Source organism: Rhipicephalus microplus, chromosome 4 (genome assembly GCF_043290135.1).
Source record: "Rhipicephalus microplus isolate Deutch F79 chromosome 4, USDA_Rmic, whole genome shotgun sequence".
In the NCBI taxonomy this organism is placed as follows: domain Eukaryota; kingdom Metazoa; phylum Arthropoda; class Arachnida; order Ixodida; family Ixodidae; genus Rhipicephalus; species Rhipicephalus microplus.
The window spans coordinates 140,895,848-140,914,183 of record NC_134703.1 but is presented as its reverse complement, the minus strand read 5'-3'; the positions used below and the strand labels follow the sequence as shown (position 1 = coordinate 140,914,183).

Below are 18,336 nucleotides of genomic sequence, written 5' to 3'. Positions count from 1 at the left end.
GATGGTACAATGCAAAAAATGTTTAGTTCTTTCAGCTCGCTGCAACTCGCAAAAGAAACATGCATGGCATGACATCCAGTTCGAGGCAAGCACTCTGACGTGCATTCTGTCATGCCTTAATGCATTAAATTTGGAAATACACAATATGTCAACGCGATGAAGCAGATACATGAGCAGTGTGCTGTATTTATTTGAATATAGGTCGACCTTTTTTTTTTTGTCCTAAAATGTCGTTCATAACCAGCTATAGACCTATATTCGTGACCAAAGAATCTTGACCTATATTCACGATCAAGCCAACCAAAAGCGCCGAGCTTATGGCGTTAAACTGCCCCACCTGCTGTTCTTCAAGCGGTTCCTGGTGCATACGTGTGCTACATACCATAAAATCTGAAATAAAGACCCTCTTCCTCCTTTTTCGACTACCTAAGTAATTGAGAAAAAAATTTATGCAAGAGCCACGTACCGCCCCCACGAAATGCAGCCACTCTGCCGTGTTTGCGATGAAACCCACAATTTCCCTAGGTGTTGGCTGTGAACTCCCTAGCCCGCTAGCCATGCTTCCGGTAGTGCCTTCTGGCGACCAGTTGCATTGGCACTGGCCTGAGGCCTCGCAGTCCTTGCCTTGCACGTTCTTTGTTCGTCAAGGAGATAAACGTTGTTCATTGTACGATTGCCGTTTCGCATTTGCTTTAGGCGCTGCGCTGGCTCCTTACCAGGCTGCAGAAATTGGGCGCCTTCTTCATCTAAACACCACCACCATTTAGTTGTGCGCGGTTGCGAAGATGTCACATCGATAGAGCTACACAGGTGACTTCAAGTGCCAATTGACACTTTTTACTCAGGACTCGAGCAATTGTGTCGTGCAGCGTGAGTTCTGTGTAAATGAGATGTTGATTAGGGGTTGGCGAAAGCAGCGGGACCGTCTGTTTGCATGCAAATGTCGGCCCCGTGCCTTTCGCAGCCCAGCAATTGGCAGCGGTGGCAGCAAGGACGATGCCGTTTGGGAAATTGCGGACGATTGCAAAGAATCCGATGACATCATCTTGCACATCTTACAAGATGACGGCCCTGGCAGCGATTAGGGTGCTGAGTTATGTAAATAAAGGTGAGCTACGTTTCAGTTTCTTTGTTTCTAAACTAAAAAAATAAAACACACATTGGTCGACCTATATTCGAATATATACTTTTTTCTTTTCTCGTAGAACGCTATACAGTGGACTACCAATAAACGAAACTCGCTTAAACGAAAATGCCTCATTAACGCAACTAAATGGGCTCATATGACTGGATTTCTACGACTTGCATAATAAAATTCATCGGTTAATCGAAACAGTGCTTACTGGTCACCTATGGTTAAACGGCACAAACTCTAAACCCAGCATAGACTCGCTAAGGCCAAAGGTAGTCTCGTAACCATGGCAACATTTTGAAACAAGCCAATCCAGTAGCCATTCTCGCTTGTGGTGGCTGTGGAAACCGAGTCGGCGAGTCAGTTGTGTGTTAGGCCTATTCGTGCAGCTAAGTGAGGTAGATTACAGTGTTATTCCGCCTGATGGAAAGGAAGCGGCTGCACCATACACTCTCACTTGAATGAGAACTGAAAATTCTTCAGGAGCTCGATCGAAGCAGCTTGCCCAAGACGGAGGTGGCGAAAAAAGTACAACATCGCAAAATCGACGCTGTTGCGGATTTGCAAAGACAGAGAAAAGACTGAAGGCCGCGTGCTTTAAAGAACGGGACCTTTACATCTAAACGGATGAGGATGCAGACGATGCCTTATGAACAACTAAAAAAAGTTCTTTTTCTGTGGTTCAAGCGTGCACGAAGTTCCCATTTGCCCATAAGCAGACCAATTCTCGAGCAGGAAGCTCGAGAGATCGCCATGCAAATGGGTGTTGAGAACTTCGTCCTAAACGACGGATGGCTCAGCCGCTTCAAAACACCACATGGCCTAGTCTTCAAAGCAGTCTCAGGTGAGAGTGCTGCAGTCAACAGGGATATTTGCACCAACTGAAAAGAGGCGCGGCTTAAGAAAATTTTGATGAGTTTTGAGCCACGAGACGTCTTCAACGTCGACGAGATGGGTCTTTATTATAAGGCGCTTGCATCAGACTCTCACCTTCAAAGGCGAAGCCTGTAGTGAAGGAAAACACAATAAAGATCGCATCACTGTGCTGTTAGGTGCAAACATGACAGGAGATGAGAAATATAAGCTGTTGGTAATAGGAAAATCAAGGCACCCCCGTTGTTTCAAAGGCGTTTGACACCTTCCCGTTGTGTACCATGCGCATGGAAGAGCGTGGATGACCATAACCATATTCAAAAACTGGCAATGGAAGGAAGACGCAAGATTTACGAGGCAAGGCAGGAAGGTTGTCTTCATCGTGGATAATTGCCCAGCCCACGGTCAGGTTGAAAGACTCCAAGTCATCACTGTGCAGTTCTTGCCAGCCAATGCAACGGCACTGATCCAGCTGATTGATCAAGGGGTTATTCAGAACATTAAAGTTCATTACCGCAGACAATTGCTCCATTGATTGCTGCTTTGTGCAGACAGTGGGAAATGCTACAGCATAGATTTATTGGCAGCCATCCACATTTTGGCCCATGCCTGGGAGCAAGTGAAGGCAACAACAATACGCAGATGCTTTCATCAAGCTGGTTTTCAAGTGCAAGAAGCAGTACCTGATGAAGAAGAAAGCCTTGTTGATGCCGACATTGAGGCAGAATTCAGCGAGATCGCACCCTCTGCCCCTTTCACTTTGGAGGAATACGAATCAATTGATGAAAATGTTCGTACCTGTCGTGAGGAGACTGTTGAGGAAATGATTGCTGAAGTACAAGATGAGGATCGACCTTCCAGTGATGAATGTGATGACAATATTGCCAGTGCAGTGGTGCCACCAGACCGGTCAGCTAGAGAGGCTGTTGAACTTTTACAGCGCTATTTTGAGAATGAGGCTTGTCCAAAATTTCTGGCTAGTTTGTCGGGCATGGGTGCGTACCTTGTGAAAAAAACAACTCAAGCTTGCCAAACAAACCACCTTTTACTCCTTTTTTTCTTCTACTCATACTCATGACTACGGTGAGGTTCGTGCAATTTGAACAAAGGTTTTCACTAAATAAGTGTACTTTGCTTAAATGAAACTTCTGAGAAATGGAACAGTTTTATGGATCCCCTTCCAGTTCCGTTTAAGAGGAGTTGATTGTGAATAGGGGTCGACCTATATTCGTGTTCGACCTATTATCGAGTAAATACAGTATCTTACGATCAGTGGTACGAAGCTTGCTTTGTCAGGTATGAATGGCCCTGCCGATTTTTGCCGTTTCTGTCGCATTCTCGCTCCATCTCTCGCTTACCGACCGTTGGACCGTTTTATTAAGCGCCCTAAAATGTTCTGTTGATGGTTGTATTCCATTTGTATATTCTGCAAATAGGCATACATGTGCGTCCAGTTTCTCGGGGTACAACCAAAGGCAAGACAAAGATAGCTCTGGAAATTGCGGAGGCAACGGGTAAGAATAACCTGCAAATAGTTACGACCAACTTTTTGCTATTTACTTGTATGACACATGTGGTAGCATTTGCTAATCAAAGCCAAAACTTTGAGTCTTCAAAATGTACGTGTGCGATGCTGTCTGATGATGACCACTTCAGATTATGAGAGGCCGCGTTGTACGCAATATTTATCGCACACGTAACCAATCTGCCTTTACTGATAAACAGCGGGGACCATGATCAAAGGCATTCCTGAGCTTCATAGTCAAGGTTACTATAGTTTTCTGTTAAGGCTTCTTAAAACAATAACAGGAGTCTTATTATCATATTAACATTATCGCACTTTCTCATGTGACTGGCCATGGAAAACACGAGTACAGTAAAATATAATTTATTCAACCCCCATTAATTTGTAATTTCAGCTAATTCGGCCACGACGTCTGGTCTTGTCCAAAATGTACATTGTTCTATGACTGAAAACTCGTTATTTGGGACAAATTCGGCCGCACTTTGGTTAATTCAATGGCCCGACCACAGCCGAGTCACGACAAGGAAGCAGCAGCGAATTCGGCCGGCCAAATTGACGGCGCACTTAAACAACTTTGGGATCGGATTGCAGCCTCCAAGATTCAATACTTCATCCACAAAAAAAAAAAAAAAACACATGGTAGTTAAAACAAGCAAAATTAAAGGCAGTGCATCGCTACTGTCATTAGCAACGGGCAACCCACGGATTTGCCTTTCCTTGTTTCTCGCACAACGAACACGTTTGCGTGATGGTTGAGTTGGGTGGCTCACCTCTAGTGTGCTTACAATTATTTATCTGTACGTGATCAGTGCCATCTGCAGTCTTACTGTTTGCTGTTTTTTGAAAAGTTTGCCGGTTTTATTTAGTTTTTATCACTGTGCGTTTTTCTTGTGTGTGTGTGTGTTTGTGTTGTCAACTTCGTGCGTGTGCATGACCACCGTGCGAGCGATGCCGGGATGAATTCCTCTCCGTCTCCTGGGGCCCCAACAGCCCCAACTCCCGCAGCGATGAGGACGAAGTATAAAGCAAAGAATTCGGCTGCGAAGGTGAAAATATTGAAGCCGTTGCAAGCGGGAGCATTTCGATAAGAACTGATGAAAAAGTTTAATGTGAAGAAAAGCATGCTAAGCACTTACGTGAAGACCGAAGAGCAGATTATGCAAGCGTATGACGGGGGCATGTTTGGCGACCAAAGGAAAAGGCTTCGAACGGCAGCGCATCCCAAGCTAGAAGAAGCACTGTTGCGCTGGATTGCAGTCTCGCTTGCGCGATGCGCATTTGCCCTTGAGCGGCTCCCTTATCTGTGCACAAGCAGACAAGTTCGCGGTGACCATGAACATTGACTCCCTCAGTGCGTCGGAAGGCTGGTTCGACCGCTTCAAAAAGCGACACGAGCTGGTGTTTCGCAATGTGTGTGGTGAAAGAGGTACGGTTGATGAAAGTGTTGGGCAGGACTGGCGGTCTGGACTATCCACGCGCCTTTCTACGTACGAGCCATGCAACATCTTCATTGCTGATGAGACAGCGCTGTTCTATAAGGCTCTGTCTGACGATTAAGGGGGACCCGTGCGTTGGTGAAAAATGAAGTAAAGAGCGTGTGACAGTTCTTCTGGCTGCTAACACTACTGGCGCAGAGCGGCGGCCGCTGTTGGTGATTGGGAAGGCTGTGAAGCCAAGATGTTTCAAGAATATCAAGCAGCTGCCTGTCGACTACCGGTTCAACAGAAAGGCTTGGATGACTGCCGAACTCTTTCAAGCCTGGCTGCGTCAGCTCGACCGCCGCTTTGCGGCTAAGGCTCAGAACATGTTGTTCGTGCTAGACAACTGTAGTGGGCACACGAAGGTGTCAGGGCTCGAGAACATTGAACTGCTATTCCTGCCTCGGATCACAACGGCTTCCCTGCAGCCGATGATCAAGGAATCATACAGTTTGTGAAAAGCCGCTATCGACGGCAGGTACTCGAGCGGATGTTGCTCTGCGTGGAGTCAAGCATGTAGTACAAAGTAAGCCTGCTTAGCACAATCCACATGCTGGCATACGTGTGGAACAGCACACCGCCTGCAGTAGTCTCAAACTGCTTTATGCACAGTGGCTTCGTGCACGACGCTGCTGATCCGAGGGTGGTGGCCGATGAGGAAACTAGCGAAGAGCAAGACGGCCGCTATGTGAGCATCATGCGAGCTGATGTGCCCCTGGGCGATTACCATATTTACTCGCTTAATTTTCGCACTTGCATTATTCTCGCACCCCCCAAATTGCCCAACAAAAATATGACTTCTTTTTTTTCCTCGAGTAATTATAGCACCCCCAAAAACTGCCGCAACAATGTCATCTGCTCGTTCCAGCCACTGATGATAATAGCGCGCATCATCTGGCGCCATCTCTTAAGCATCATTCGTACTATTACTGCACAGAGATTCAATCCAATCCAAGCCAAGCCAAAGTGGCAAGTGCGCGTTGCGGCGTGTTTTGTGTGTTGTATTGGTAATCTTGTCACGCTATGGGGGCGATACTGAAGCTACACGGCTGCTTTCAAGTTGAAAGTGATAGATCATGCACTAAACAACGACAACAGGGCTGCCGGTTGGCCCTTCGGAGTCTACGAGTTTTGTGTTCGCTACTGGTGACGGCAGCTGAAAGCCATCTAGACGCGTTGGGCCTGCCGTGTGCCTAAAACTGGGATTGATCGTAAACTTTATTCCTTCAGAAGGAAACTGCGGACGATTCTATTAAATAGCCACCAGCTCAATACTGACGCCCTACGCTTACCTTGTGAGGGCTCCTGTTGCACGACGAATGCTACTGCTACGGCCGCAACACCCAGAAGCTTTGCGTATGGTATTCTAATTCTCGACTATTTGCTTGCACTTTTAGTCTCTCAAATAAATCTTGCCTTGTGTTGAACCAGTGCTTTTAATGTTGGGGTAAGTTTTAATTAGTACTTCTCAAAGCTTGCTGTTAGTTGCTGGTGTGAGAATCCCGATTTGCGGCCACTTCGTTTTCTTTTTGCACTGTACGTTTTCGTGGAAAGTTTTCCCAGCGTAATTTTCACACCCCCTAACTTTGCATCGGTTTTCTGCCAAAAAAGTGCGAGGAATATGCGAGTAAATGCGGTACTTCACAATTGACAGCGATGTTGACGTGGCCGGCAGAGTGACCGAGAGCGATATCATTGCCGAAGTCTTGGACAGCGAAAGGGAATCAGCTGACAAGAACGTAATTGGTGCATCAGCTGACAAGAACGTAATTGGTGCTGACGAGCGTCCATGCCACACTATGACAGAGGTTGCACATGCATTGGCCGTTTTGGAGGACGTATGCATGCTTTCCTCGGACAGTGTGTGCTGATTAAGCCACCTGCAGGAATTTCGCAAAATTGTGACTTCGTCGCACAATGCGCCTGTGAAGCAAACCGGGATCACAGACTTTTTCTAGGAAATAAAGGTCTGATGGTGTAGGAGACATTTTTCAAGTGTTTTGTTCGTACCTGCGATAATTCGTACCTTCGTTTAATTAGGACCTTCTCTCCGGTCTAGTGAAGTCTGAATTAATGGGGTTTTATAGTAATTCGTTCACCCAAAACGTTCGCGAAGGCTCACATCCAGTGCTCTTGCCGTTCTGCCTAGTACAACAGCTACGGATATTGGTAAAACTCAATGAACAGTATGGTTCAGTCCTTCATGTTCGTGGCAATTTACAACGCGATAACAGAGTTGATTATGGCGTTTCTTCCTAGCGTGCAGAGTTGCATCGTCTGCTCTTGTTTTCGCCATCGTTCTGGCAAGCGATCCAGCAGGCACTTCGTGGCGGTTTAGTGGCGTCTCTATGAGCAGAAAAAAATTTGTAGGTTTTTTTTTTCTTCAAGTGTTTAGTGCACAAACACAGGCAATACTCATCTCAATTGTTGTTTTGCACTTGCTAGTTGCACTTGGTTACACAGGAAACAGTGCAAGACAGTCTGATTTTGAACTACCCAATACTGCTCCGACAGGTGGCAGGCACTACACGTATGCATAACTCCAATATCTGACATCTATACTGATCTCATGATTACATTTTAACGACTATGAAAGTCCACTTGTGGTTTAGCCCTGCTGACTTGCTATCACATGCATGACAAGATGATGCGAAGTTGTAACAATAGGCTCATCACGGCCATCTTACTTAAGGGGGGATGCTACACCTTCCAAAAACTCTTTTATTTTTGCGAGTACCTCAGTCAAATTTGGAGAGCCAATGTAGATATTACTGCTGATTTCAAAAATCTAATTCTTTTTTTGCTGTGACAATTAGTTTTAAAGATATAATGAACTGCGACTTTTTCAATTAAGGCCTAATTAGCTAATTAACTGTAACTTGGATATTGATGTGCAACCTATAGAACCAATTCGGTATGTTCACAGTGTGCAATAAAGTATAAATCATTGTTCTGGGCTATTTCGAAGCAAAGTTGTGGGATGTTGAATATGACATGAAAAATTTCCCCATCTACACTTGAAACAAAAGATCCATTTAGAGAATTTTCTCCAAAAATTATTACAATAAAACTTACTTTACGACACATCCCCTGCATTTATCTTCGAAACAAAAAAGAAATCGTAATGATAACCCAGATAGAACAAGAGATATTGCTCCGGCATAATGGGAAGCACATGAAAATTGTCGTTTTGAGAAATCGAGAAAAAACGTGGGCACACATTTTTATTGCAGAAGATGCAACAAGACAACCTCAAAACGCACCAGAAGCATAGTCTGAATGCATTCTGTGCTCATGCCTCCTCTTCACTAGCTTCCGGAGTTCCAATGAGGCTGTTCTTTTCTTGTTGGAGACAATGCTGCGACGGTGGTCTTTTTCTCTCGCTCTCCTGGCACCAGTACTTGTCGCATTCATGTCCATTTCACCTAAGATTGCCGTTGCAGAATTCAAATTGCCCGTGTTGAAGCGCAGCACTGCTTCTGCAACAGCTGCTTCAACAGCGAACAGGGACGCATGGTGCTCCTTGGGGGCCAAACTCCAGATTACCGAATGTAGGCTCTCGTTGGAGTTCTGCGTTTTGCCGCGTTCGCACCTCTGAAGCAGGGCTCTTTCCGAAAGCCGGGTATAAACCGGTAGTAATGCCTCTGCCACGTCTTTCGGTAGATTGTAGGCATGCCTGGGGTCGGGCTCACCCTTTGCTTTTGCGGCATTGTGCCGACACCATGAAGTTTCACCAGCTGGGCACAGACTGTGGACCGAGCATTCATCAGTGGAGGTGACGTGGCGGTATGTGGCCATCACAGCCTTTTGCATCTCGCCCACGTCACCTTCATGCGATTTCAGAGCCCGGCCATAATATGTGCTCAGCCTGGTGATCAGCTCACCTGTGAGCCTGCCTTTCCCACCAAGGCCTCTTTTCCCATCGCACTTTTGTTTCTGCACCAGGTTTCTCAATGCAGTGCCCATCCGTTTCTGTACATGATTAATACAGTCTTCCTTCTGCACGTCAATGTAACCATACACCTTGGCGTCTTGTATGGCGCAAAATGTCCTAGAGTCTCCATCAGACAGCATAGTTGTGTAGCGCAGGCCATGGCGTTCAAGCGACCTCTGAAATAGAATTAGAGCCGCCTCCACTTCCATTTGCCCCGCTTTGCTGTTCGTATTTTTTTGGCATTTGTGGTTAGCCTTCCATTCTTGATAGCCCTCACTACTAGGCTTTGGGCCCACCTCGCAGCTTAGGCAAAAGTTGGAAAGAACGACGTAGTCCAACACGTAGCCACTAAATAATTCGATAACTGTGCCCACGCCGATGTGGGAAGAATGGCCTCGCGTCTTCCACGTGCCGTCGTAGCTAACGGCAATATTGCCCCGGTGGCCGAAGCACAAGTCATCATAAATTGTTCTAACCTTTTCTGCACATTCGCTCATAGCGGACTCAGCCGCTCGCGTTGCAGCGGGTGCCAGCGTGTTCTTCAAATGCCGCTGAAACGTCTTGTGGTGCATACCGCGGTGTGAGATGCCCATTGTTGCGAAAATATCGTTCATTTTCGTTTGGCCGTTGCCGGTAGCCACCATCGCCCTCGAAGCGAGAAGATTTACTTCAAACGGATTGCACGTTTTCGTGCCGTTCGCGCGGGGCGAAGTCCATTCATTCGCGATCTCGCCGCACCTTTCACACTGCACTAGCACTTTCACGGCAAGTCCGTAGTCCCGATCCCCTCTGACGATCGTAGCCGGTCCGTGGCAGGCTTTGCAACACAAGGCACCCATTATCGCGTTTAGAATATCTAGATGCATAAGCAGATAAGGAGCAGCGTGGTCCGAGTCCTGTGCGGTTGCCTCGCTACAACTCGCGGTGAAAAAGTCAATTTTCCATGCAGTTGCTGGCGCCGATGAAAGCCGGTCGAGCGTCGCTTTCTCCCGGGCATGATTTTCTTCAACTTCGGCGTTTGTCACCACCTTGGCGTCGATTCGTAGTCGTCCGGAGTTCGCTTCACCGTCATCGTCGTCGGAGGCAACGCGCTCGGTCGCACCATCGCTGAACGGCCGCGGAGCGTCGACACATCGTTCGTCGGAGTCAACCAAGGGCTCTGATGACTTTGTAGACTTTCTCCCACGACCTTTGCGTTTCTTGCGACCAAATGCGTGCACGGTCCGATACTTTTTTGCGTTTCCAGGCATGGCGATACGATCAGAAGCTTCAGAGTGCTCTGCCGATTTCGAGGCGTCACAGCGGTAACCCTTTCAAAATGGCGTCGGGTCGCGTATGCAGGCGCAAGCCGCGAGCTTCTAGCCAACCGGAAAGCGCCATTTCAGTCACGTGCGCCGTTTAGCCAATGGCAGTGAGCGCGGCTCTTCGTCTTTGAGGCCCCGTTTTTCGAGCCGGGGAAACGCTCAATGTTGCTTACTGAATAAAAAAAAAACAGCTGAAAACGCGTTCTTTCAAACAAGACCAAAATGGCGCCGATCGAGCGCGTAGTTCCCGCGTATCGTAGAGCCGAAACCTGCGCTATTCGCCCTCAATTTAAAGGGCAGGACGCCCGTTTTCGGTTTTTTAAAGTTGAATAACGATAAAAGTTGATGGTATTCGGCTATGAAATTTTGTAAATAGGTGCGCAATGATGTCGGGAACGCGAAAAGAAGGTCCGCGAAAACTCGATTTTTTGGCTGATTTTCGGTCCCGAAGTGCCGCGTCCCCCCTTAAGCAAGCTACATTAAAGCTTTTTTTGCAGACATCCACAGTAAATAATGGCTTATACCAAATGTACCTTTACGTCATCTGAATGTGGTTTGACACTATGAGCAAAAACAAAATCTGCATGTCTGAGGAAAAATGAATTTGCTTCCATACAGCAACATACCTTCATGAAGTGGCGACTGCTGTGTCAATAGCCCCTGCACAATGCTTGACATTATTTGTTGCTGATGCTGCTGTTGCTGTTGTTGCTGCTGCTGAGGGCCTTTTTCCATGCCTTCTCGCAGCTGGAAGCTATCTCCCATGATGCTGGGCTCATCCTGAAGAAAACAGCCGCAAGCGAAAAACAGTTTTTGAAAAGGCCCCTTGTCAGCATGGTCAGAAAATGCATGATTGAAAGACTATTCTTTCCCTTTTGAAAGGCTATTGATCATAATTTTGTTATCAGCATATTCATATCTGCAATGAGAAAACCCAGACACTCAATCATCAAAAGGCACACAACCAGTGATGAATTTCCAAAAACACAGCACAGGTGATGCCAAGAACCTGCCATAGGGTTGGGGGGGGGGGGGGGGGGGCAGTTTGTTATTTCAATGTAGCTATGCTAAAGCTAAAATAAGTAGAATAAATGGCTACAGCATATTGTATAAGATTTACTACGGTGCATCCCACTGCCGCATTCGGAGCACATCCAGTAGCAGTTTTTGTGCTCTATTCAGAGCAAGTCTGTTTCATTGCCAGGTCGGTAGTCTTCCTTGTACATTTCAGTGACAGATTTTAAGCAGAGCCAGATGCACTATGCGATCAGTGGCATTCAACAAGAACTAAAAAGTGCCTCCTACATGTGCAGCGTTGGCATACCATGTGACCAATGCAACAAGCTGCTTGTCTGTACTATTCTCTCGGCATGCGCCTGTGGAGGCGTAAACAGCACGAAATGTGAGGAATGCTGGAAGCTTCCGGCACCGGACATGCACGAATTCCCCCAGGTCATTTGGCCCAGTGGAGCACCTGTGTTTCAGGGGCAAGTTTCCTTTGGTCAACCTCTGCTGGAGTGGAGTGCTTCAGTGCAACACTCGTTGGCTACTCAGAATCTACCATTGGAATTCACTATTAGACGTTTTTGTCCCCGTTCGGCCGCAGGATGTCAAAGCCTAGTTTTGCGTTACTCTCTCGAAGTGAAAAAGAATGCATAGCAAAGGTTAGAGTGCAGTTCTACTAACCTGCGGCATTGAGTGGACGGGTGGCCTTGGGGTGCGAGGTGAAGGCAGCTGTGGCGACATCTGGTGGAGGGGAGAGGCCATAGGGGACGTTGGTGGCTGCGGCATCCTTGGGGAAGGGGAGGGGCCTCCCATTGGGGAAGAGGGCGGTGGCATGGGGGATCGAGGGGGACCACAAGCCATGCCTCCGGCCCCAGTGGACACCTGAAATGGCGAGCGTCAGTGCCACAGTCATCCAGAGCAGTCCCAAAGGCAGACTTCAGTTGCAATGTTCAGTAACCCATCTTCCAGAGAGCGTGACAGAGCGAAATTTAGATAATGCAAGAGTGATAAAGGTTATTTAAGGGGAGATGCGGGTCGAAAAATCGCGTTTTTTGCGAAAATTTCCACTTTTGAGATATTGCTTTTAAAATCACTTTTGATCATTCAACTATCATTTCCCCAAAGGTCATAGCTGAATTCAAACGAGAAAGTGGTAAAAAGTCGATCTGCGCTAGTGAAGGTAGCTGCCGAAGTCGCGAATTCACGCATCCGACGGCTATTTTTGAAAATCCGCCACTCGGCAACACGATGACGTCCGCCATCGGGGTTTGTTCGGTGGTGTAGATCAAGGCTCCTTCTAGTGTACAGGCGTCCCCCTAGTTTCGTATTTTAGTGAGGAATTTCACAAAACAGTCGTTTCCAAGTCGGTTTGCAGCCAAGCTGCAGCCGCTTCGCGCATCTCTACCGGTCACATGGTACGCTACCGAGGCCGCCATTGGCTACATCTGATCGGCCTCGCTCGCTGAGCGCTTGCGACGATCGGCACTTGCCGTGCGTTTCTACGTTTTTCCGAGTTCACCATGGATAACTCGAAGAAGCGAGACTTCCGAGCACGAAAGTTTGCAAGCAAGAACAAGTACCAAGGGCGTCGACGTAAACCGAAGCGCAAAGCAGCGGTAGAAGAATGCGAGCCGCGGGCCACTAGGCCTAATCAAGGCAGCGGGGATACGGCGGCTTGCGGGAACTTTGACGAAATCGACGCCGCGATCAAGTTCATCAGCGCATCAGAAAAAAAGATTGAACAGTTCGAAAGCGAAAGAACGAAGAGTGTTTGTGGCTCTGTGAGCGGAGTATTTTGTGACATCGGCGCACTGACATCGATGGTAAGCCGTGCTGTTTGTCCAACATGCCACACCGCTGGACTCGTCGTTCGCGACACCGCAAGTAAACGTAAGGGCCTCTCTTCGTTCCTCGAGCTGCACTGTGATAACAGTGAGTGTCCTGAGTCAGTGGTTTCTGCCGCGCATAGTTCGCGGCGTGTTCTGCCGGAAAGACAGCCCACCGATGCCGGTGATGACTGGAGCTACCGAAGCGGCAGCTCGCGTGACAGCTTCGCTGTCAATGTGAAGGTAGTTGTGGCTGCGCGTGCAATAGGCATTGGGCATGAACAGCTGTCGCGTTTTTGCGCTATTCTTGGACTGCCAATACCTATGCATCATAAGACTTTTATTGCAATTGGCAAAAAAGTTCATGCTGCAGCTACCAAAGCTGTGCAAGAAAACCTGGCGAAAGCGCGGATGATAACTAAAGAGAAAGTGGATGGGGCTGATGTTGCTGTCATGTATGATGGCACATGGCAAAAAAGAGGGCACAAGAGCCACAATGGCATCGGCACTGCTGTGTCTGTGGACACTGGTTTGTGCCTAGATTTTGAAGTGCTATCGAATTACTGCCTTGCCTGTAGCCGGCACTAGGACTTGGGTGATGAGGAAGAAATATGGCAAGCATTCCACACACCTGTCTGCGAAAAAAATACAGAGTGCTCCTCTCATGCCATGGAGACTGAGGCAGCTTTGCGCATATGGGGCAGGACATCCTCATACACAACACCATTGCGCTTCACAAAGTTCCTCAGTGATGGGGACAGCAAAGCTTATACCGCTGTCGCTGAGGCCAAGGTATATGGTGAAGCTGTTGTGGACAAGGAGGAGTGCACAAACCATGTGGCCAAGCGTCTAGGCACTGCACTTCGGAAACTGCCAACAAGACTTCCACGAGGGGAAAAGCTGACAGATGGCACAATTCAGAAGCTGCAGAACTATTACCGTATTGCAATCACAAACAACAGAGGTGATATTCTGAAAATGCATCGTGCCATCTGGGCCTCATATTTCCATTCATCATCGAGCAACACAGCAGGCAGCCACCGATACTGTCCAGAAGGGGCGACTTCCTGGTGCAAGCATAGGCGAGCTGAAGCGCTTGGGGAGGCCCCACCCGACCACACACCAATCTTGACCAAGGCTCAAGGATTGGCTGTGCTTCCCATTTACAAGCGGCTCACAGATGAAAAGTTGCTGGTGCGTTGTATCCAAGGGAAGACCCAAAACGCTGCAGAATCTTTGAACAGCAAAATCTGGTTGTTGTGTCCGAAGACTAAGTTTGCCTCCCGGACAACAGTGGAAACTGCAGCTGCTATGGCCGTGTTGTGGTTCAATAAAGGACATTCAAGCTTTGAACACGTGCTAGAGGAGCTTGGTGTAGTCCCACCAGATCAACTGATCACCCTGGGCCAATCCCGCGACCAGAGGAGAATCGAAAGAATGTCTGCGTGTGAAACAGCCGAGGCAAGGGCCCATCGGCGGAACGTGGCAAAGAAAGCGCGCCTTGATGACTCCCTTCTCAAGCGGCGAGAAGGATCCACATATGGAGCAGGACAATTTTAGGTGCTCTAGCTGTGTCCCTTCTATGATATCACCAAGTTTTGTGCAAATCGCACTGTGTAATCATGAGTAAACATATTTACAACTTTCAAATGCATTTTTCTCGATTTCCATTTTGAGGTAATTCTCTCATCTTGTGCACAATCTTTTTTAGGCATAAAATAGTCCTATCTTGATGAAATTTTGCACAGAGCTTAATCAGCCACTCTAGAATACAAGTATCTACTTTAGGTTGCATTATACATCACAGATTTTTTGTTACACAACTTGATACACTGATAGATGTAAAATATGCATTTAGTACTTTTAATTTTTTTTTTTTAATGTAGCAAATAAATTTTCTGTTTGAGGTACTTTTCTGTATTGTACTGCTCAAGTGCAGCAGAATGAGCCATTTTGCAATTCTGTGTGAAAATTTTTAGTAAGCTTTATTATGTGCACAAAAAACACTATATTTTGATATCAAAGTTGTAGTAACTCCGGAACTACTATAGCTATCAAACAAATAATTGCAGTTATGAAATCAGCACTGCAAGCTTTACTAACACCTAAAATTTCAAGGAGCTGGGTTATGAAATAAAAAAAAACCTTTTTCGAGTAGCATCTCCCCTTAAGGGGGCAGACTGTCTTTGAGACCAAAAAGTGACAAAAATTCATTTTTTAAAATTGACATATTTGGTTTCTGCAAGAATATTTATATCTCTCTGCAAATTTTCACACACCAGGAAGTGTTAATCTTTTTGTAATGTCAGTTTAACTGTCGAGATTCTCGGTGCTGTTAACATGAAGAACCTGCAAAAAAATGGGGAACCGACTTTGAGGCTTCTTTATAATTTGCCAGCACCTGTGTTAGAAGCTCTGCTACAAATTTATGAACACCTTTACGAGGATCGTAAAACATGTGTACCACGATTGTTGCTTTTTGAAAAAGCTGTGTGTGTACAGTTTTTTGCCATTTTTCTCAAAAAAGTAAATTTACGACTTCAATTTTGAGGCCTCAATACCTCTGCAGCTTGGGCAAGTACAACTTCTTTTTTTTTTTTTTGCAATGGAAACCTGTATGTGTGTAAAATGCAAGTATAGGAGAAGAATTTAGAGCACAGGCCTTTTAATATATTACTTATTAACATTATAACACGATTCCAACTGCTTTTAAAAATGAATAATTCATTTTGCTGTAAAATAACCAAGAAAGGCCTAAAAACAAAAAAACTCGTGCATACTTTCAATCTATAGTCATTAGTCTATGACGGCGTATCTTAAATATCCCTTTATTTAAGCACTTTTTTTTCTATGACAGCCTTAAACAATACAGGGTGAATTTAAGTTATCTCAGGAACAAGATGAGTTACAGGAAAACTAATTAAATATTTGAATTTAGCAGGAAAAACTGCACAATTCTGAGCGGTTTGATCGAGATCACTGAAGAAATAAACAAAAAATGTCCAAGACCAGTCTGCTCCCTTAAACTACAGTAGAGTCTTGTTAAAAGTAACCTGAAGGAACGACAAAAATAGGTTTCTTGGAGAATTCCACTGACCGAGAGATGAGATAGATTTCATAGGTACAATACCAATGGCATCAAGGCAGTTCAATTTAAGCAGAAGTTCTGTCTTAAGGTATTTGTATTCCCTGAGAGTCCACTGTACACAAACATGCTCACCAAAGATATTGCCTAAAAGATTGGTGCCGTAAAAAAGTCCCAATAAACCTTGTTAGTCAGGTCCTCAATAAGTCAGAAAACCAGTTCGTTTCTAACGAAGATGAAGTGCAAGTCATGTAATATTACATGCACTTACAGATACTGCATGCTGGTGTGAGGTGCCAGACACCATGGGACTCATGGCGGATGACATCACGGGCGACATGGCCGGCGACATGCTGGGAGACATGCTAGGCCCCATGGTGGGCCCAGCGCTGGACACCATGGGAGGCCCACCAGCTATGTGGTGCATGGGAGAGCCCTGCGGCATCATGGCACTCTGCAGAAGCTGGCCACCCTGTTGTTGCTGCTGCTGTTGCAACTGCTGCTGTTGCATCTGTTGCTGCTGCATGTGCTGCTGCCACTTCTGCTGCTTGGCGCGGTACTCCTGCATCACCATGCTATGCTGCCGACATAGCTTGCGCAGCTGAAAAATGAAACCAGTCAATACACCAGTTGCCGGTACTACTCCCAACAGTGAGAACTATCCGCAAGCTGTTAAATGCAACATTGCCCACGTGCTCTTCACATTACATCCTGACGCCTTGGCCAGCAGGAAAAATTACGACAGTGGCAGAGGCCATGACAAACAGCCCTTGATAGCCAAGCAATGCCATGAAACAAACATGCTCAGGCGCAGGTGGCATGTTACAGCATTCGTGGGGTCACAGGTATGCATTTTTTTATTGAAGACCAAGCCTCTCTGAAGCCACAAGAAGCTGTTTAATGAGACATGTCTTGTGTTAAACATTCAATAGAACAATGACAACAAAATAAAATTTAAAAAGAAAAAAAAAATGAAACGAACATCTTTCAAGCTGTTAAGTCCAAGAGTCACCCACCTGATCCAGGTTCTTCTGCATGCCGGGCTGCTGCTGAGCAATACGCTGAAGCTCGAGGGCGTTTTGTTGAGGCAGCTCCTGGCCAGTCTTGGCCAGCTGCCGCTGCTTGGTGCTCAGGGCCTTCTTGGCCTTGCGCAGCTTGCCCACTTCGCCCTCGAGCGTCTTCTTCTGGGAGGAAAGCAGCGCATCCTGCTGGGCCAGCCATTGTTCGTAAGCGGCCACCATTGCACCCGGTGGTGGGTCCTGCCCAATGCACAGGGACGGCGTCGGAGGTGCCGGCAGGGTCTGAATCTGGAAAGGCACCTGTGCCGCCCCTCCGTCACCTGGCGATACCAGGGCTCCTCCGCCACCCGCCACGCCAGCGTGGGTGCCAACTGCAAGCAACAAACATCATAATGATGTGGTGTGGCTCATTGTAAACAAATCGCAAGTATCCTTTCACGAAGTACGAGGCCAATGTTAAAATCGTACCAAAAAGAAAGAGTGGACCAAATTGCTATTTATTTCCAGAAGCACCTGGCACATACAGCAATGGGAACATACATGCACACAGTTGGTCCACTGGCATTCTTTTCATTGACGAGATTTTAAGAAGTTTATGCAAAACTCTAAATCCTTTATCCCAGCACTCTCTCATGCCTGCCAAGTTCAAGGATTCTGAATTCGGGAGATTTCCGCAACAGGAGGAGGGGAAGGGCCTTAATCGCAAGCGCCAACATCAGCGTTGCGGCCTTATAGTGGCTAGGAGTGGCCGAACACACAAGGGTATTTTTCACTAAGGTGAGAGTCTCAAAGGATCAACACAACAAGCATAATCTATTTAGGTCAAAACAACTTGCCTGTGTCTTCCTGGGACACACGTGAACGGACGGGACGGCGCAGCTGGCGGCCGCAAAAGCGCGTGTCAAACCTCTGCTCACTACTAGTTTCTTTTGACAGGAACGCCAAAATGCGACTGGCCCCTTTTTTGTGCTATACCAATTATATGGACAGTCCTGGCTGTTTTTTTTTGTCGTCACCACCGCCCCCGTCCTTCCCAGTATATGTATACGTATCTATACATATGAACACTCAAAGAAAAAAAGCCGCCCGCGCTCAGCACCGAGCTCGTCGCGATGTGCCGACGCGCGCTAGTCTCTCACGTGTACTTTGCCCCAT

At 46.8% G+C, this 18,336-nt stretch overlaps 1 protein-coding gene and 1 pseudogene across 7 annotated transcripts in view; one reads left to right on the top strand and one right to left on the bottom strand.

Moving 5' to 3' along the window:
- LOC119172383 (uncharacterized) overlaps positions 1 to 18,336 on the bottom strand; it is a 296,020-nt gene that overhangs the window by 105,177 nt on the left and 172,507 nt on the right. For all 7 annotated transcript variants that reach the window (XM_075893680.1, XM_075893684.1, XM_037423449.2 and 4 more), the window contains 4 exons: positions 17,179 to 17,552; positions 16,434 to 16,763; positions 11,933 to 12,133; positions 10,873 to 11,026 (listed from right to left, as the gene is read on the bottom strand). In XM_075893680.1, the coding sequence (XP_075749795.1) occupies positions 10,873 to 11,026; positions 11,933 to 12,133; positions 16,434 to 16,763; positions 17,179 to 17,552 (1,059 nt within the window). The remainder of the gene's footprint in view (positions 1 to 10,872; positions 11,027 to 11,932; positions 12,134 to 16,433; positions 16,764 to 17,178; positions 17,553 to 18,336) is intronic.
- Positions 2,307 to 5,466, top strand: LOC142814004 (uncharacterized; annotated as a pseudogene).